This window comes from Cupressus sempervirens, chromosome 1 (genome assembly GCF_028749045.1).
Source record: "Cupressus sempervirens isolate cs-2001-9-10 chromosome 1, ASM2874904v1, whole genome shotgun sequence".
Lineage (NCBI taxonomy): Eukaryota > Viridiplantae > Streptophyta > Pinopsida > Cupressales > Cupressaceae > Cupressus > Cupressus sempervirens.
Genome location: NC_143118.1, coordinates 356271395 through 356292866, shown reverse-complemented (window position 1 = coordinate 356292866; position 21472 = coordinate 356271395). Strand labels below are relative to the sequence as shown.

The 21472-nt window shown below is 34.4% G+C and overlaps 1 protein-coding gene across 5 annotated transcripts in view; it reads left to right on the top strand.

Annotated features, from left to right (window-relative positions):
- The first annotated feature begins 2826 nt into the window (after positions 1-2826).
- Positions 2827-21472, top strand: part of LOC149577720 (uncharacterized) — a 94925-nt gene continuing 76279 nt past the window's right edge. For 2 of the 5 annotated variants that reach the window (XM_089825255.1, XM_089825239.1), the window contains exons 1-7: positions 2827-2977; positions 3100-3208; positions 3371-3430; positions 4142-4279; positions 4378-4467; positions 4803-4877; positions 7049-7192. In XM_089825255.1, coding sequence (XP_089681381.1) covers positions 3380-3430; positions 4142-4279; positions 4378-4467; positions 4803-4877; positions 7049-7192 — 498 coding nt within the window. In that variant the 5' untranslated portion in view covers positions 2827-2977; positions 3100-3208; positions 3371-3379. Of the gene's footprint in view, positions 3058-3099; positions 3243-3370; positions 3431-4141; positions 4280-4377; positions 4468-4802; positions 4878-7048; positions 7193-21472 lie in introns of those variants that run through there. The other 3 variants (XM_089825265.1, XM_089825246.1, XM_089825233.1) reach the window with 3 other exon arrangements.

Sequence of the window (21472 nt, the reverse complement as noted above, 5' to 3'; positions counted from 1 at the left end):
CGAATGATCGCCAGAGGGAGACGTTTTGCTTTTTTGGATTTAGCTACTTTTTTCGTTGTGTTTGCCATTTTTCATTAAATTGTCCATGTTATCCTCTATTACCTATTATTTCAAAGGTTCACTAAATTTTTGTTTTAACACTTTAATTATTGCACATGAATTTCTAGGATAGTTTTGAAAAACCTTATATAGAACTATTAAAACTATACATTATAAAATTATAAAGAATAGTTTGATCAAACCATTATTAAAATGTTGAGAATATATTTGAATTAAATTAATTAATTAAAAAATTATATTAACATTAAATATGAAGAAAGTAATATAATGTAAGTAAGTATATTCATCACATTCTAGTGAATCAATTGATTTCAAGGTTCCTACCATTTAATGTCTAGTGACATGAATGTTTATCTCCTAAGTATGCAAAATCACAAAAATGTTTTGCAAAATAAATATTTAGTCCATTAAATTATATTACGAAGGACTCTACACTAAACATTATCAAAGATATTATCATGTCTATTAAGCTTATTCATATATATCTTTGTATTATATAGAGCATTATAGTAACATGTACCCCTTTGCATATGTATACATACGAACATCAATGACATTATAAATTATAAATATAAATATAAAATCCAAACTATAATTAGTTACATAACTAAATACTACTTACTACACAATACTTGTTTTATATAATAATCTTTTGAAAGCTTTGAAATTTTGTATATAATCTTTTTATATTGACAAATAAAAACCTTAAAAAATCTTTACTATCAATCAAAAAATAACTCTAATTTAAATTAAGGCAAGAGCCTACAACACAGTGCTAAATTGTGAGCCTCTTAATTGGGAGGTCTTGGGTTGAAATCTACTCGAGATTAACTAATAATTAAAATAATTAATCACAACAAATAATAATAAAGCTTGCCTTGGGCCTCTTACTAATCCAAAAATAAAAATAAAAATTTAAATTAAATAACTAACTAATACACTTTTGAATAGATGGAAAATAACTTTAATTTAAATTAAATTAACTAACTAATACACTTCTAAATAGATGGAAAATAACTTTAATTTAAATTAAATTAACTAATACACTTCTAAATAAATAGAAAATAACTTTAATTTAAATTAAATTAACTAACTAATACACTTCTAAATAGATGGAAAATAACTTTAATTTAAATTAAATTGTTGTGTACCAAATAAATATGCATTTCATATGATTATTTTTTATTTTTTTGTTGATAGCCTACTTGTGGGTACTTTGTTCCCGAAAATTGAATTTTTGATGAAAAATTTGCAAGAGTTTGATAGGAAAATTGAAAATCATTCCCATTAATTATTTACTGGTAAGTTTTTATCTCCCTCCACTTTTAACTCTTGTTTTGATATTTATTAGTTGTTATCTCATATCACTGTCACCATATCATTGTCACCATATGTAAACCCAAAAACTATGGCATAGTATCGTGGACTATAAAACCTCCTTTCCTTTCCTTTCCTTTCTCCACTTTTAACTTTCGTTTTTCTTTTTTTTCAAAAAATTAATTGTGATCTCCACATTAGCTCTCATTAGCTCATGTTGTGATCTATTCATTTAACTTTTAATTTTTAAAATTGATTTAGTTTTTAGTTTTTAAATTAATTTAATTATTATTATTATTATTATTATTTTTAAATATTATTTTTTAGTTTCTATAATTTATTTAGTCAATAGAATATTTATTAGACATTATTTTTTTATTTCTCTTAGTAATTTCATATAATAGAATTTTTGATGAGTTTTTTTAAATGATTATTTTTTTCATATTTGATAAATTTAATTTAAATAAATAATATTTATTAATCTATTTAAAAGATTTTATTAAATATTATGTTATTTAAATTAAAAATTATTAATAATCTAATTTGTTTACATAAGATTATAATTTAAATATCCACTTTTAACTATTTTTTTTCTTTTCTTATTTATTTAAAAAATAATTACTTGTGATCTCCTATTAAATTATGTTATGATCTCTATTTATTAAACTTTTAATTTTTTAAATTGATTTAGGTTTTAGTTTTAAATTACTTTAAATTTATTTTTTATATTAGTTTAGTTTTTTCTTTAAATATTATTTTTTCAATTTTTATAATGTATTTAGTCAATAGAATATTTGTTAGAGATGTTCTTATTTTTCATTTTTTTTTCTATTTCTCTTATTAATTTTTCATAATAAAATTTTTTGATGAGTTTTTTTTAAATGATTTTTTTTCATATTTGATAAATTGAATTTAATTGTAAAATATTGAAATTATTAACACATTTTTAAAGTAATATTCAAATTTCTTAAATATTGTAAATTTTATATCTATATTCTAATCTTCAACTTTTTTATTTTTATATTTTCATTTAAAAAAAATTTATATTTAGATTATTTAATGTTCATTCTACATTTTTTTCTTAAATCTCATCTCTTATCTCCTATTGATGCACTCGTTGCATGTACAAAAGCAAGCATGGATTGCTAGTTTAGAGTGGGTGAAAATAAAGTTAGACTATTGCCTCACATCTTCATTGGTCAAACATTTAGTTCTAATTTTAATTAAAAATATTTTAGAAAAACAATTAAATTTTTATCTCACAGAAATAAATCTTAAATGTAAAGCTTAAAATTTTAAGAACGACTTTAAAATTAAAAACTCTAAAAAAGAAGAAGTGTCAAATCTATTTTAAAAACAAAGATTAAAAAGTAATTTAATAATAATATTATTATTAATAATTATTAATTATCGTTTGCAGTCAAAAGGGCATTCACACTGACTCACAGGTATACTTCAATTTCTTTTCCTCCCCATTTTTGAATTGCCGATCAACAAAGTGAAATATTAATTTGATTGTAATTAATTTTTATTAGTACTGTCACATGAGCGTCCAACATGCTGGTTGAAAATCGGCGCGGCGTTTTTTGGGATGAATTCAGTAGACATTTTTGTGTTTTCAACATAACTTTTGCGAATTTTAGATGAATTCCGTACCTGTACTTTTTTGTGCTTTTTAAGGTATGCTTTTTGCGTGTTTCAATAAATAAATTGAATGTGCAGGCGTCCCAGCATGTGTAGTTAACGGACGAATGTTTACGATGATCTTTTCGGATAACAATAGAACTTGAATTTTCTCTGGTTTCAATTTGTCTGTTATTACAAAAAGCCGGTGAGAGAGGAGATCGATTACTTGGTTTAATTTGGTATATGCACGCAGTGGAAATAGGATTTAACTTACGATTTGCTCTCTAACCTAAAAGATGCAGTCAATTCATAATTCTTCCCCCGTTTTCCAATTTATTAACGTTTATATAGTTGTTTCCTTCTCCAGGCTGAAGATATGGAGTGTAGCCGTTGTTTAGAGAGAGTTCCCTTTCACAATATGGCACAGGTATTGTGTTTACTGAACAGTGCTTTATATATTACAAGTGTCTGTAATTTAGGATTGTGGATTTTGAATTATGGCTGAAGTGTACTGCAAGTTAATTAGAGAGGAGAAACATGCCTGTAAGTTATTTCTCGGTAAACATCCAGCGGTTTCTGTGCCAAACTATTGTCAAGGGATGTTCATGCTAATTAATATGCGAATTACATTTTCATTACGAGACATCCTTGTAAAATGGGAAGCCTACTAAAGCTTTATTTTGGTCAAGTCACTAGTTAGGTAGCTTTGTATGTACAGCTTAAAACGTTTTTATAAGACTTATTTTACAGTCTTAAAAAGATTAATGTTATCTCGATACTGCTGAACTCGATTAGAAGTTTTAGCTTACAACATGCTCTGATTTTTTTTTTGCCTAAATTTTATTAGCGTTGATAATTATAATCAGTGACATGAACAACAATATGGTGTGAAAATCTCCTTTGTTAAGGTTTTTTTAACCTTAATTATTAGAATCAATGGTGTGCACAAGCATATGGTCTGGAATCTTCCTTATGAAGAGTTTTACTCTTTATTATTATGATCAATGCATGCATGGTGATATGGTATAAAAAGATATGCATAGTGATATGGTGTACTTTTTGTTTACATTTTTCGGTCTTAATTATAATAGTCAGTGTTATGTGAATAAAAAGATCCATAAATTTATTTATACACCAGTGTGCAGATGGACACCTCTTTTGTGCTAAATGTTTAGAGAAGCATGTGGATGAATACATATTGGGAGGGTTCGAAATTTGTACTTCTTTAGGCTGCTTGGACACTAATGGCTGCAAGGAGTCATTTCCTTTGTCAGAGGTTTGAATGAATGCTACACAGAATTTAAAATCCTATATTCAGAAGCTAAATTTATTATGTTGCCGAGTCATGATGGTGAATGAATTATTTTGTGGTAGATTCGAAGAAGTCTACCAAGCAATCTTGTTGAAAGATATGAACAACGGCAGGCTCAAACAGATGTTGACCTAGCCAATCTTGAAAATCTGGTGAGTAGTATGGTTTCTTATATTGTCTTATGATTGCTATTTGATTTTGGTTAAGCTTCATGATCCCGAGATTTTGAGTTTGATAGTAACTTATGGTTAACTAGCACCTGCATAGATTAGTGTGCTTCCTTGTTAACATGGAGGTGGAGCAAGCTCAATGCTTTCCTTATAGAACTTAGTTTGTGTTAAAAACATGGGAACATATTTTGGATCACCCAACGCATTTCTTTTGTTCAACTCTCTTTTATCCAAAAATGAGGTGATTTCTATGTAACTAAATTTGATGGTCATTAGGGATTTGCATTTTAATCAATATAGATGTTACTACTGTGCAGGTCTATTGCCCTTTCTGTAACATTCCTTATCAAGGGAATAAGGATGAACTTATTTTGCTATGTCCCTGTTCAAAGGTATGGATGTAATCACTCATTAAAATTAATTAAAATTATACAAAATGGCAACTACAAGTACTGTTCTCTTTGTTGTATTTTAAATTTTTTTTTATATTAAATTTATTTTCTAATTTGTACGGACATAAAGTTTTGCTTTAGTTGCATTATTGAATTTAAAAAGCTGATATAAATATTACTTTTCAAGTAATGGTTTCATAAATATTTTTAATTAAAATTCATGGTGACACGACCACTGGCAGTGCCAGATAACTGACTCCAGTCCTCTTTACTTTTAGCTTGAACAATGAGAGGCTGGGTTGTTTTAGGCAACTCTGCAGTTTCAAGGGAAAATATTATGATTCTTTGCTGCAGTCTATTATGTAACCTCTAACTTGCTGCAGGTAACCCAATAACCAACTAAATCAATCACAAGGAGCTCACACCCATTCTAATTGTTGCTTCAGGTAAAGACATCATTCTTACACACGAAGGTGAGCAGATACTTATAATAACTCCAACAGAGACAGCTAATTAATCAGACAAACTCACACCAAGGATTGAGACCGTAATTCTCACACATACAAGCATATTGAAAGGAAACAGTTTTAAATACAAGACTTGTTTCATCATATCAATCAAAAGTACATTTCTTTATACATACTAGTCTCAGAATACAAGTCTGGGCAGAGATTTGGGTTACCCTGCACTCTCTCTCTCTCTCAGACACACACACACACAGACACTCACTCACACACACATCTATCTTTAATGTTTCTGAACTATAAACCTTTGTTTAGGGCTACACAAGTGCAAAGAACTTGACTAAAAGCTCTTCAACTAGTGATTGGTGAATAGTAATACAATTGCCTAAGAAAGTGAAAGAAGAAATAGAAGCCATTTGGACATAATAATTGACCAGAGCACAAGAAGTGTTGATAGTGATGAGTATTTGGACTAATGGAAGGGACACACAAAAAATGATGCAACTTGAATGTCTGAATCTAAAGTTGTTAAAGTTTGAAAAATCTATTGATGAGATTACAAGTTTATGAGTGGGCGCTCATGTTGAATTTGTAGTAGGTTTCCAACTCCAATGCATTCAGCAGTGAACTGTAATCTGTAACATTGATTTCTTATCTTTTTGTCAGTCTTCCCCATGATTTCTGGATGATTCACTTACAATCCATAGGGATCCAAGAAGGATTTTAATTTCCACAAGCATCTCTGATGAAGATGGAAGGAAATGAAGGACAAAGGCCATTAATTTTGGAAGGAGGGGATGTTCGGAAAGATTCCTAATAAACAAAGACTATTATATTTTCTGCTCTATCTGTTCATTTGTCTGTATAAGAGGGCCAGGGTTCAATGTTTAAAATTGAATGTTCTATAGTTAAATCTATCCTTGCTGGCTGCCTGGATTGTATTTTTGCTCAGTTGAGCCTCCACTTAGGATTGCATCAATGTCACCATGTAATCATATTAAGACTTTACATCAAAATGAATCTAAAAATAAATGAGAATTGGCATGGGTATAAAATTTTCACCATTGCACTCCGGTAAAATAAATTATAAAACAACAAAATTGTTATTTAATTACTTTCTATTCTAAAAGATTACACTAGTTCATTTGTTCAATCGGACACAAAATGTCTTGTTTGTACCATAGGGAAACTACTGATTGTTCTACATTTGATCATTAGAAAATGCTCTTGTCAATGATCATTGTCTAGAAGGTGAATATGATGTTAAAAAAGGTCTCTTCAGCTGAAATTGTGATATATATGCAGTAATGAATCTGCACTTTGTAATGTACAAGCTTGGATGTTGTTTAGCTATTTAGAAGAAAAGTTTGTTTTTTCATATGAAGATTGATTTTAAGAGTGAAAACTCAATTTATAAGTAAATGTAATTTACAATTGAGGTTTGTTAAGGCGCTTTAACCATTTTTAGATTTAGTGACTGTATAGGAAATATTTAGTTCTCCTCAGTCAGCTTGCTTCATAAAATAAATAAATAAATTCTTTGGTTTTAATTCCTCTTTTTAATGATTTCAATAAGAGGACAGTGTTCTTAGTTTTAATTTCAGTATTCAGAGTGGCAAGATGATTCAACTTTAGGCAATATGTTTTTTTTAAAATAGTCAATTATCTTGAAAATTAGTTTTTAAAAAAATGGCACTATTAATACAGGACCCCTTTAATGATGAGGCTAGATACTCAGATGGCCCGATTGAGGTGGAAGCAAGATGCTCACGCCAGGAAATGCTTTCTGAGGTTGAGGATATGGAGTGTAGTTGTTGCTATGAATATCTTCTATTTCCAAATGTTGTACAGGTACACTTTGTTGATTGGTAATACTGATGGGCAAAGTTATTGTAATGATTTAACATTCAAGCATTGAAACAATTCTGAAGCATCTACTAACTATATATTTTACCTGTATATTATTGTCTTTAATAATAGCCTTCCTATTAAAATGTGCCTTATGCAACACCACTATCTAACATATTCTGATAAAAATCACAGTCTAACTTGCACACTCGTCTTCATTGACAATGATATACATTTTAAAATGAAAACATGTAGATTTTCTTTTTCTTTTTGGCCCATTTAGTTGATGCTTATTCACATTGCTATGTAAAAAGTATGCTTTAAGATGGGCAGATAGAATTGTTATAGGATATATATTGTTGTAGCACTGCAGTACATTATCACATTTTGGGCTATAATGATGTATTTATTTTTTAATATTTTCCTTCGTTAAGATTGCCTTCTTTATCACTCAATTATTCATTAAAAGCTCCATGGATTGGATCAACAAATAAGATTGAATAGATACAATTTAAAAAATTTTCCTCTCTAGGAAACTTACGAAGTCCCACAGAAGGTCACTAGAGACAGGGATTTTGGAGAGACAATTTATTTATTTATAATTTAATAATTTAAAATAAGTATCATGACATAGAACTTTGTAAACAAAAGTAGTGGTAATTGTATGTTTTCTTTACAAATCTCTGCAACTCTTGCTTGTTGAATTTTTAATACAAACCAGCAATTCTCATGGTGTCTGTTGAAGGTGGGGGCTTTTCTCCCCTGCCTGAGTAACCCTTGCCTACTTTTGTGAATATTGTGCTGCTCACTGAGAATAGTTCCCCTCTTGTGGAGGCCTCGGTCGAGGTGGTTTGTGCAAGAAGTGATGTTCTTATGGAGCCAAAGGAATCCCTTTTTGTGCAGGCCAAGGGTAACTCAAAGCCTTGTGACTGGAGAAACTCAGAAATGTGCTTATTAGTAAAAGCCAATGTAAGGACTGGGATTTTAATCCTACATGCACATAGAGCGAGGAAGGCCTTACACTATCGCTGATTGATGTGGTCATGGATCGTATGGTATGCTTCATAAATACTTCCTTGGTGGGGAGGTTCTTCTCCTTTAGACCAACCATAGAGATGGTCAAACGATGGGTTGATAAACTTGATACTAAATGGAAGCTGAAGGAGAGCGATAGGTTATATCCCATGCCTGCTGGACTCTTTGTTCAAGTTCTTTGGTTCGTGGTCATATGGGAAGCATCACCCCTCCTTGTGTGTATGGAAACCAGTCTTTGATTCTAAGGTGGATGTAAATAAAACAATGTCAGTCTGGGTGCATATGCCAAGAATCCCCCACTCAGTTTTGGGATGGATAGATCTTCAGGTGGATTGGTAGTACCTTTGAACTCTATATTGGTGCTGATGTATCACAAAAGACAAATCCAGGTTACTCTTTTACCGATTTTCTTTTAATGTGGGTATTAATAAAACTCTCCCAATTTTTATCATTCTACAATCTAAGTTGGGTAAAAGGACCCAAGCTCTGGTCTATGTAAATGCCACTATCTTTTGTCAGAAATGTTTTAGGTAGGGTCGTTTATTCTCTGACTGTAGGATCTATCAAAGAAACCCCAGGTACAATAAAATACATCCATTGTAGATAATACAGCAGAAACAGGGCAGATTGATGAGGGAACTCCTCAAAATGGTGTCTGCTTGCGCTTTGGAAAATAAAGAACACCTTTCAATTCAGTCCCAGTCTGAGGAGAACTTTGCAAGTCCTATTAAGCAGCCTTTGATAGAGGAAGGGGGAATGCCTCACCTGGTCACCATTGGTAGCTCCAAAACGACCGATCCTATCTCCCTAGGGAACGATGTGGTTTTGGAAGGTGAAGGGCCTTCTACGATTTTGAAGAGGATCTTTGACACACCAAGCACCACTCCTAGTGGGTTATCCACTGAAAGATCCCCAATGCGATCTGAACTGAAATTTTGAACTTTGTTTGACTTTTCTGAATTTGCTGTTTGTTTTTGTATTTTTGCGATTTATATTTTTGTTTTTGGTTTTTCAAGGGTTTTCTGATTTTTTTGGTTGCATTTATGATAAGATATGCAATGCTTGAATATTAACAAAATATTGATTGAAACTAAAGAAAAATAATCTACACCAAACAAGAGAATAAATTCTAATTTGTCTTTTTTGAGAATCTGATTACATACCCGTACCAGGCTACATGGACATGGAGGTTTATTAACAACCAAGTTAATTACACTAATATGACAGAAACTCTGATTTCTTTCTCTGACGTCTCAATCTACTGATTTAGATTAAAGAAAACACTAAATTCTATGTTATTGCTGCTGTCTGGTATTGGTGTCCAATTGAGAGAGTTTCTGGGATTATTCCTGTAGCTGTGCAGCCAGTTTATGAACGCTTGGGATGTGATAAAAATGTTGCTCAAACTCTAAATACTATGATCTGCCTTAAAAGATTCTGAAACAAGGATTTTGTTCTCAAAATTCTCTGCTGCCATACCTGAACGCCCAACTAGGTGAAGCTGTGGAGTAGCTCAGAGTTGTAAGGCTGGGGTTCGGAGACTTGAAATGAAATACATTCTCTGTCCCACCTCTTACTGCAAACTAATAACTGAGACTTGTCCTTGACAATTCTAATTCAATGGATTCCTTCACAGAATTCAAAGTCACTCTGATTCCCAATCTGATACATGTTGAATCTTGTTCATAGGAGAGGGGTTTTTGTCTAACTCCCTATTCTTCTAAGAATTTTTGTTAGTGGAAACCGAATCTTCGATTCAAACCCTTCTCAAAGCTCAAACCCCAAAGTGCTGATCTAAAAATGAATTCATGAATGAACGAATTTGTTGCCCTCACTCTTCTTTTATTTTCTTACCTTTTCCCTTTAAGAAATCTGACCTAATTAGGGCTTCTAGGTTTATTTTAATAAACTTAATTAAATCTATTTCCCTCCTAGAGGTTTGAATCTCTTTGAGGTTCTTATTCCTCATTATAAAATGATCACTTTTTAAGTAATAACTTACAATTTATATCACATAAGGAAGTGTTGCATGGGGGCCTTTTTTAAAAATATTTTATTTAAGTCACCTCCTTATATTTATTTAAATAAGATATTAAAGTAAACACTTTAATATCCCTAATTTATTCATAAACTTGTCATCGGGCCATCAAACTGAAAACCAAATTTTGCCACTAGTACCAGTGTGATGTCAGGATGTAGTGCAGTTAACAGTATCCTAAATAATAAGGTTTTTTCTAATAAATAGGAGACTGTCTCAACTCAATGATAAACACCCCTAAGCCACTTTTCTATGCTCCTCAACCCTTCAGGTGGTCAAATAATCAACTGACAGCCCCCCTTAAAAATAGGATCTGCAACCAAAACCTCTGAATGATCCCAGAGGTTACTTGATGTATTCCAGTCAAGATCTTGTCAATCTCTAAAAAATAGGAACCTCTCTTCACATCTAGGAAACTGTCTTAGATTGTCCAAAATGGTTAGCTTATAAGGCTCCTACATAGCTCCGCAGGCCTCAATATGGGTCCCCTTTCCATCCTACTGGCCTATGAGAACTAGATAATAGGTCAATTCCTATTCAACTGCCTGTCACGTAAGAAGGGGATGTTATATGGTATCCAAAATGAGGACTAGGGGACTCAAATAAGTAAAACTAGGAGCAAGTGGATGTTGGCCCTAGAACAAAAGAGTGACCAAACTTTGAGTTGACTCACTAGACACAAACAAATTGTAGGGGAAATCACCAATGAAAGGTAGAAAACTCTAGTCTCATTAACCAAATCTAAGAAACGAAGACCCCTCCTAGAACATGCGAGGTTTAAGCATTTCTTAGAAGCACTATTTTCTAGGGAACCACATTTTGGAAAAGAAAGTGGATATTGTGTTTGTAACATATCAACTATAACTACCCTAAAAGGAGAGAAAATTAGTACGGTTGAGGATGAGGGACGTGATGATGCAGCGAACACCTTCATCTAGGATATGAGTGTAGTATGTACAGAGGAAGTGAGAGCATTAGTGGAGACGAGATCTCAGGGTGATTTGCTTCCTTCTAGTGGAAGTCAATCTATTTCTTCTTTTCATACAGTTGGTAGCATGGGACAGTTCGCATTGTCACATTTTCAGAGAGATCAGCTATGGATTGCGAGGGAGCAGATTGATGCTTCCACATATAATTTCTACTGTACTGAGTCATTCATGGAATCTTTGCTTGAGAGCTTGGATTTGCGGGAGGTTTCATACATTATATTTGAGGGTGCTCTCATTTGGGGCTCTTGTGCTATTCGACGATTGGTGAGGAAGATTGTAGAGACCTTGGCTACAATACTTACCAATAGGGATTTTGTTGTTGGGCTTGCTGAGAGGGTTGCCTAGGATCCTGCTTGACCAATAGTTCAAAGTCAGAGATTGGAGCCATCTTCTGATTTCTAGTTTGATGATGATGAGCCTTTGACAAAGATTGGGAGTTTTTATCTGCATTACACTGTGAGGAGGGCTTATTACTTTTCTTTTGACCCATAGGTAGAGGTCTTGGCGTCCAGTGTTATGGATGGTGACAAATGGTTTGGTATTCATTACACCTGCAGAGGGCGTACTTCTCTGCCAGTGGAGGGAGATTCTGAGATATAGGGTATTGTGAAACAGTTGGATGTGCTAGTGAATGAGATGAATCAAAATCACAAATGGATGACCCAACTGATTTCAAAGCCGAGATTTGAGTAAAGCATGATATTGTTTTTTCGAAGGGCGAATTGTGATGATATAGTTGTCGGCATGAGTTTCCCTGATCATGTTTTTGATGGCGATGTAGTGATAGAGTCATGTTACACTATCGATCAACGAAGTGTTGATGTTCACCTCATGAATAATCCTACGTTTGACATGGATGCAACATTGTCTTATGACCATCCGTTGTTTGAGTTTGAGGTTGATCACTCACTTGAGTGGAGTTGGGCTTAGTTTTCACCATCTGTAAAGATTCAATTTTGTATTGCAGCAGTTAGTAACGTTCCCGAGTCCACATATTTTGACGTGGCTACACCTGTGGTTGATACAATGGGCATGAATGCATATGGTTCTCCTGTAGCTATGTCTCTTCTAGGGATTGTTGTTCAAGATTCCAGTCCAGTTTATATTATATGAGTGAGAACCAAGATGGAGATATTTCTTGTGGGGTATTCTTTTGGTGATATTCTGACTCTTACATCATTAGCACATGTTTTGAGTGCTATACTGCAGGTTATGTTATTGGTCCTAATGATGCTAGTGGTATCCAGTTGGTTCAATGTTAACAGGGGTGTCACATACTACTTCATTTGGGATCTAGGTGGAGGTTGGAGTTCACTGTGATTGCTGTATTGCTTTAGGGCAAGCAATCTCAAGAAGGGAGGACTGTAATGTCCTCATTTGTTGCTCGCATTAGAATTTCAGGGATTAGCCTAATATTGGATCCTTGTAGGTTAATAAGGTTGGTTAGAGGGTCTTTTGAGAATTGGTTCGTCTCCAACATTCAGGGATTTATGGTCTTGGCCTTCGTTCGATATCTTTTGGACTCCATTTGCCATACTTACTATGTATAGTAAGCCAAGAGTAATAGAGATGGACCCTTTCTATTTTTAGAAAGCGTATTTGGTCACATGGGGAATTATGAGGAGAGATTCCTATTTCTGATGGCATGGCAATTAGACAAGTATTTCAAGAGATATTAAAGTTCAAGTGATTTATTCTAATATTTTAGTGTTATTAATAATTATAATAATATAAAGTCATAAAGTCACTTTCTGACAAAATAACTTAAGTGACTAAAAGACGAAATAGTCGTTTATCCCACATTGCTAAGTTGTTCGTACCTCTCCTCATTCCGAAGTTATAAAGGAAAGCATTTGCATTGGGATTGACACAATGAATATATATGATATTTCTTCAAATCTTAATGGTTGCTTTAATGTGACTAGATATTTTCCGAAGGACGAAATCCCTAAGGAAAGTGGTGAGACTAGACGAAAACCTAGTGGCTCACATTATAATTACAGAACTAAGGCTTCAAATTAAAGGTTTAGAAGTTTGCTATAGGAGCTTTAGACAACGCACAGGTATATGGTGATTAAGCGCCCAGAATATCAGTTGGAATAAAGTTTGGCAGCAATCAGTGGAGTCATTCTATTTGCAGCAGAAAAACTCACTTTAATTGACGGCAAGGAAACTATAGTGGGTCTGCACAGTGGAACCGATCAAACATCAATCAGTGGGTCATGGTTTCAGTACATGGTCATTCTCCACTCTAATCAATGACTGCATATAGCTGGATTATCATCACGTCAGGAGGAGAGAATCATAGTTGAGCAATAGAGCCATGAACCTCTGCAACACACAGGTTCCATCAGTACTCTTGCATACGTTTGAGATTTAAGTGTAGTTAATGGTTGACAAAATCTCTCAGTAAATGTTTCAACATTGGGCATGATATTTAAAACATTGTATGAGTTTGCTGTGATCTGGAATTTAATGCAGTAGTATCGTTCTCTGAAATGATCTTATTACATACGAGTTTCGTAGTCATATTGTTATGCAAACTGGATTCAAATTATTTACAGTAACATCAGAACATATTATCAGGATTATGTACCAAGTATTTCACAGAAATACCTCTAGCCAATAAAAAGGGAACTGCATCTCAGTGTAAAACCAGACTGAATGTTCGGATGGTCCTATGATACTCCATTTGTGTAGTGAGCCGACTGTCTTTCAGTCATTATAAATTGTTGTTTCATTACCTCAAATGCAACTTATCCTATGATTTAATGTATCTAACGTATCAATATTACGACCCTTGTAACCATTAAATCAAAGTTGCTGAACAGTGAGGATTTGTGATTGTTAAACTCAGTTACAAGGAGCCATTTAAAACTAACAGCAGTAATATGCATGCCAACCGTTTGTTAGAATTCCTTGGTTAGAAGTTTAACTCTTTTCTTCAGTTTTCAAGGAGGAATATTACAATATGTGCATCGATGATTGTAGCATTGACATCGAAATCAATAAATGATCAATACCTACAGCAAATTGACATCCAATATCATTGCTTATTGTCATCCAATTACTATCTGAATTATATTTGCTGTTGCAGTTCACTTTCCAGTGTGTTCTTAAAGGTTGATATTCAGAATTAGATATTGACATTATTACAGATCGGATTGTACATTCAGTAATATCATTGCAGACCGAAACAGAGAGTTGGAGTCTATATTACCAGTAGATCGTGCTCCTACATACAGTGCGAATTACAAATATTGCAGACATTAAAGATTGGTCAAATCTGATAAAGGTACATCAAGTCTTATTCCTGCAAAATAAAATTGCAAACTTTGATTAAGTAACCTGTGATTACAAGAAAAGAACATACAGTCTGATATAAGTTTAGTTCATTTACACATTGGCTCCACACCTAGACCGACCACCATTCAGCTAGAGAGGACAAGATCTGCTAGCTTTGTGATTTAGGGGATGCTGAGACGGAGACTCCATTTTTTGCTAGCCCATATGCTACGGAATCCAAGGGAGATTCTACTACTTATTTAGAGAGGCTCGGTCTCTTCCGACTTTCATATACAGATCAAAGATGCCTTGCACTCTATCTTCAAGAGATGCAAAGACCTTCTTCAACACTCCTTTCACCTAAAAACATTGCTCTTAAGACAGGATTATATTTCATGAGAAATAATGTTTAATACCCCTAGTAGGTGCCCAAACCATTGAAAGTGCCATTATCATCATTGACTAAATATAGCGCCTAGGTGTCTTCCATAATGGAAATCGCCAACACTGATTTCCTAAAAATAGTAAGTCGAGCACCATGGACCCTCTAAACATCTTGCGAAACCACAAGAATCACAATGATGGACTGGCCTCACTGACTACCTTCCAACTCCTAAAAATAGGCAACATTACAAAGATGAGTTATGTGTTGTTGACTCATACCAAAAATATTATAAATTTGTATGTCAAACCTTGGAAGATGTGAAAAGGACTCATTCAATAATGATGGACAGTAATTCTCTAATCAATATAGCTCGCAACCTTCATAAAAGGGAGGGTGACAGCCCTTGAGAGGAGTTTTCAATAAGACGCATAGCTTGGACCAACAAATTCTATTAGCATCTATGAAGGCCAATCCGAGAGATATTAAACAAAGGTGGGTTTCATGATGATGACTACCCATCGTCTACCTTCACATGGTTTCATTAATCTTGTTGTATAGAAGGGACATAGGATGAGTATTGAATAACTGCATGGCATACCATATATGTTATCTTGTAGTACTTGTCCTTGTCACATAATAACAACACCCCTTAATCACATTGGGAGAGGATATATAGAATATGAAGTAAACATCATGGAGCATGTGGAAGACAATAGTACATTTGGTTATTTCCACTAGGTTTTGAGTTTAATCACAAATATGAATGCCCTTTGTTTTTGGACATGGAATATCTAGCCCTTTTCATTGAGTTACAATTCTCACATTAGTGATAGTTGGCTGTCTTGTATTGCTGTGCATGAATCACGTCTTTAAAAAGCTGTTGTGCAAATTCGTTTTGGTGTTCTTCAATAATATTTTGATATTCAATGGATCTTGGGAGGAGCACTCACATTCAACTTCTTGGTGAGGCTTGAGCATCATGGAAGTGCAGTCATTATTTGCTAAAACATCCAAATGTGAGTTTGGATCGGCAAAGATCTTATATTTAGATCATATGATAGGGGCTAATGGTGTTAAGGTCACAAGCGATTACGGATTGGTCTCTACCTAAGAATGTTCCAGACTTGGGAAGGTTCCTTGGGCTTTGTTCTTATTACAATAGATTCATCAAGGGTTTTTTATAGCTTGCATCCCCACTCATCAACCTTACACAGAAGGATTCTTTTAGAAGGTCAAATGATGTCAGCCATTTGTGTTGGAATGTGATGCATCAAGTGAAGGGATTGGTGTAGTACTCATTAGAATAGACATCCCATTGTTTACAAGAGCATTAAGCTGAAAGGTAATGAGCAATTGTATTCCACCAATGATAAAGAAATACTTGCCATCATGCATGCATTGGCAAAGTTCAAATGATACTTGGTAAGTGGAAAATTCATGGTGAGAACTAATGATAACCGTTTCAGGTATTTTATGAGTTAAATAGGCGACAAAAAAGTGGCTCAACAAGATTCATGTATATTCATGCATATGATTTTGTCATTGAGTATGTCAAAGGTAAAAGGAATATTTCAGCTGATATTTTTGGTACCAAAGTATAAGGTTAAGGAGAATATTATGACAGCTATTCGTGAAACTTCATTAGCAAGAAATTTGGGTTACTTCGAAAACTATAGGCAGATTAGAGAGATTCTCATGGAGGGGTCTTAAACATGACGTCCACAGGCATATACATAATTTCTTGAATTGTCAACTAATCAAGTCAAAACATACTTTTCTAGTAGGTCTATTCAATCCTTACCGATTCTAGAGAAATGGGAGAGTGCGCGTATGGATTTTATCACAAGTCTCCCTTGAGTCTAGGGCAAGAATTGAATATTTGTAGTGATGGACTAGTTGATCAAATTTGCTCACTTTTTTGCTATTGTAGCTAATTGGACAACCTCATAGGTCGATAAATTATTGTATCAAGAGGTGTTTAGATTGAATTGGTTGTCGAAGAGTATTGTCAATAATTGAGATAGCAAGTTTCTCAATATATTCTAGCAAGAGTTGTTTAGATTAGCAGGTACATAGTTGACAGTGACACCAAGTGCTAGTCACCACCCCCAAATGGATGGATAGACAGATTGGAAATAAGTGGGTGGAGGGTTTGCACAATTATGTTGCAAGTCGATTGAAGGCATGAGCCATGTGATTATATTTAGGAGAGCATTGCTATAGTTTTACATACCATATTTCTATTGGTATGTCACCATTTTGGGCATTGGACAAATATGATCCATTGCCTTTCATAGACTTATCTTTTTGTACAAGATTTTAGGTTAGGGATTGGTTGCACAATCATCAAGAAATCTTAGAGCCCTTAGGGATAATATTTAGCAAGTTCAGAATTATCAGAAATTATACATAGACCACTATAGGAAAAAGAGATCTATTGAGGTTGGCGATATGGTTTTCTTACATCTTCATCCATATAGATACAACACATTGAAGAGCAGTCACCCTAGAAAACCTAAGCCAAGGTTCTATGATATGTACATGATTTCGAGGAGGGTTGGAGAGGTTGCACATGAGCTTGAGTTGCCACCAAATAACATCATTCATAATGTTTTTCATGTCTCATGCTTCAAGAAGGCAATTGGACAACATGTTGTGCCTACTCCTAGTCTACCACCCTTAGAAAAAAGAAGGGAAATTGGTATTGGTTCCAGGTGGGGTTTTGGAGGTGAGAGAGTGTAATGGTCCAAAACCTTCTATTGGACAACGAAGGCACCCAATTCTTCATTCGCTCTGCCATAGGCCAAATCAATCCCTCAGCCACAAACCAAATCTGCAATACAGCCTCCATGGGAATGTAATCACCCCTTTTTGGGACATTAGAAATATTGAAGTCTTATTATATATAATGTTAAAATTGACCATGAGAGCATAGACTCAAATTATTAAAAGGTCAATTTAATGTTATAAAGAGGGCAAAAGGTCAAGGAGGAATAAGACGAAATGCCAGAGGAAAGTTGAAGAGTCGCAAGGGAATAGGACGAAAGCCAGAGGGGAATCAAAGAGTCTTGGTTTGTGTATTAAAAAGGGAAAGAGACTCATTGTTGGGCATGCTTGTTTTATGATTTAGTTTCAGTTTTCTCTCTTGTGAGAGTTATTCAAAAAGCTTCAGCTTTCAGTTAGTATGAGGACGTAGCCCCTGTGCCGACAGATAGTGGACACAAACCCATTGTCCAGATAGACATCAGTTCAAGTGTTTCCTATGCGCTTATAGGTTCTTATTCTAGTATTCCAATCTAATTGTTAATCTGTATTTAAGATTGGATTTGTTAGTGCTGGTTATTGTATTGTTGTTGTATAATGCAATAACGTTGTTTAAAGAGTTTTCTAGTTTTATCATTGTGGGACTATAATGCATTTCTATACGCTTGAAAATCCTGAATGTTATTATGAAAAGATTTATATTTATGGGAGAATCTACTGGTTTCTATTGCTGTTCGTAATACATTTGCCTATGGTTTAAGTTCTGAATTTCAGTTTGAGGAGACAACCAGATAACTCTCAGTTGGGTTATTTCCTATGGTTTACCTTGCTGGTTTATTTATTATACGGTTTCATGTTTTTACGATCTAAATGCTATTCTGAGAAGAAATCTAATAAATATCCGGTTCAGGGTATTTCAGTGGTATCAGAGTTGTGTATCCTGCTAGCCTGCAGGGTTACATTTGACCACTCATGAGGATTTGAATTTGAGTTGTAAGAGTATTGAATTTTGATCTAATATTGAGAATCAATAAGTAATTTTCACAGAGGAAATATCTATTTGCTTTCATTGTGCTTTAAGTTCTTAGTATATTTCTGGAAGAATATAAGGCTTTTAGAACAAGGAAGACATAGTTGAAAGTAGATTTGCCGACTATTGAAGAGAGTAAGTTTTTATAGAAGACCGATGTTTATAATTATTTGAACTCATATTCTGTAAACTTGACCGAACGGGTTGATCGATAAAGTATATTGCCTTGACAATACTAGTTGAATTCTGGAAACATATTTATTTAGAGATTTCTAATATTATCATAAAAAGTATATTTGTTTGGGCAAATATTCGATGGTCAATGTATTTTTCCTGTGGACCCATGTTTATTGTTTTTGATACTATATGCAAAAGAAACTATATTAGGCGGCCTTTGGTATTGGTTAATATTTTGGTCGACATGTGTCATGTCCCCTTCTCTGTACTAGTATTATGGCGCCGGGTTAATCTATCTCCACATCCGGATAGATTAATGGCATCAACAATTAGGATGCTTATTAGTCACATAGGAGAATTTATCTTAAGTTCATCATTTATTAACTTAAAAGCGCTTGGATAAAGTTACTTCATGTTTATAAAGCCTTTTACTTTATAAAGTGACTTAAGTGACTACAGGATGAAATTGTGTTTTATCCCACATCTCTTATTCCAACGCTCTTTCCCTCACTTCGAGGTTATAAATAGCAGACCCTGCCTTGGGATTTACACATGATATTTTTGTGAACTTAATACCAAGAAATTTTGTTGCTTAAATTTGATTGAACAACTTGAGGATGAAAACCCTTGGAAAATCAGAAGCTGGACGTAGCCCTAGTCTTCTTATGAAGCCTCCATCAGTTATTTGAAGATTTTTGGATAGACATGGCTCCTTGAAAGACATCGAATTGCACAACCCAGTACTGGGCCATTTGTAGGTTAGTACAACACACAGTTTGGGTTGTGATTATTTGAAGTAAATAGAAGTTGTGTAAAGATCTTCAGTTGGGCAGCATTCCAAATGCATAGACCAAATTGTTCCATCCTCTCATGTCAATATGCCCAAATGGTATTGGAAGGCAACTAACAGTCATAGCAGGGTTAGTCGGCTTTAGTTAGTTGAACTAGCATAGTCTTGGCCCAAATGGAATATGCATAGGACTGGAGGAGTAGGCAAGTAGACGGGAGGACAAGTTACCTACGAGTTGCTCCTTTCATTCCCCGGTAGCAACAGAGCACGGGACTATAAGGTGGATTAGGATATTCACACTTAAAACATCCCTTCCTAATAACGCCGAGAATCGCTTTTAGAAGGCATGAAGAGGAGTAAGGTGGTCGGTCGGTAGGGGTGTGGCAAAACACAACTCCCAAAATCAGGTCTTTACTGCATTGGAGTATTCATTAACCGAGTTGGTTCATCAACAACAAAGATTAAGTCAGGCTTAACCAACATTGGGCGAGTAACGACAGGAAGACACAATTCATCAAATTATGAAACTAGTATGATACAACAGCTAGCTACAGGTCTACCATTTTTGAACAACAGATATTTAGTGTAAAGCCAAATTAGTAATTTTTTCAACATCTACTTCAAGGTTCCACTGTTTTCCATAATTTATTTCTGAAGATTGTAGTCTTTGTGTAGTTTGGAATATTGATTACTGTAAGGTATTTGGTCATATTTTTTAGTTGAACTGTTGTATCTGAGTTAATTCAACCAATATATATACCTTTTTCAACTTGCTGTCCTGTTGAATATCCACAACCTACATCTTCAACATACAAGAACTTACATCAGTATTTAGAGTACATAGTGACTTACTTAGTGCAGACAGTTCTATCACCAACCGTTTGACAAAATGTCACCTACACCAGACGGTAATTTCTGATCAGTTTAGGTGGAAATATTACAGTGCTATCAGAGCCACAAGACCTGCCATCTTGTGGGAAATAACCAAAAATTTGCAGACCTATTCTTTATCCAAAAATGATAGTTGGGAATGAGTAAAAGACAACACAAATTCAGTCATCTACAGCCGGAGCAAACTAGTTCTTTAGATCACATTTATAGTTTTACAGTGGATGAGGAAGTAATGTTTGGAACAGGTGAGCAAACTGATATTACTCCACAGGTTGATCATACAGGACAGGGTGAACTGGAAAATAACATTCAAATGGCACATCTTGAAACTGAACAGGACAAGGAAGTTCAGGAAACGTTGCAGGCTATCAGAGATGGACAGAACAACATTGCTAATGCTCTTTAGCAACTAGCAGGTACTATGCAGCAGTTGGTCCCGGCCCATAGAAGAGCACTGAGCCATCACAGTGGAGGCGGTAGTGTAGCTGGATCTCCCCGAGCTGTTAAAGCTCCCACGCGTAATACTGACAGGCCCTTAATGCCAGTTTTTAATGTAGAAGAAGCAGTACCACCACCAACACCAAATTTACTACCGGACAATGTTATGGCAATGTTTGATGAATGGGATTTGTTTCCAGACCCAATTAAACAAAATTTGACCTTTGTCTAGTACCTAAATTAGAAAAGGGAGGCTGATAGACAGTAGTAGGACCGGAGACCAAGGGCACCTAACAAGGACCTAAAATATGTTATGAACAAGTTAACTCTCCCCATCTTTGATGGTTGCAGTCAGACATCAGCTAGAGTTTGGATTCACAAGCTAGATACCTATTTGACACTTAAGCCCATGGCAAAAGCGGAAGCCATCAGATTTGCAACAATGCACCTTGAGGGAGCAGC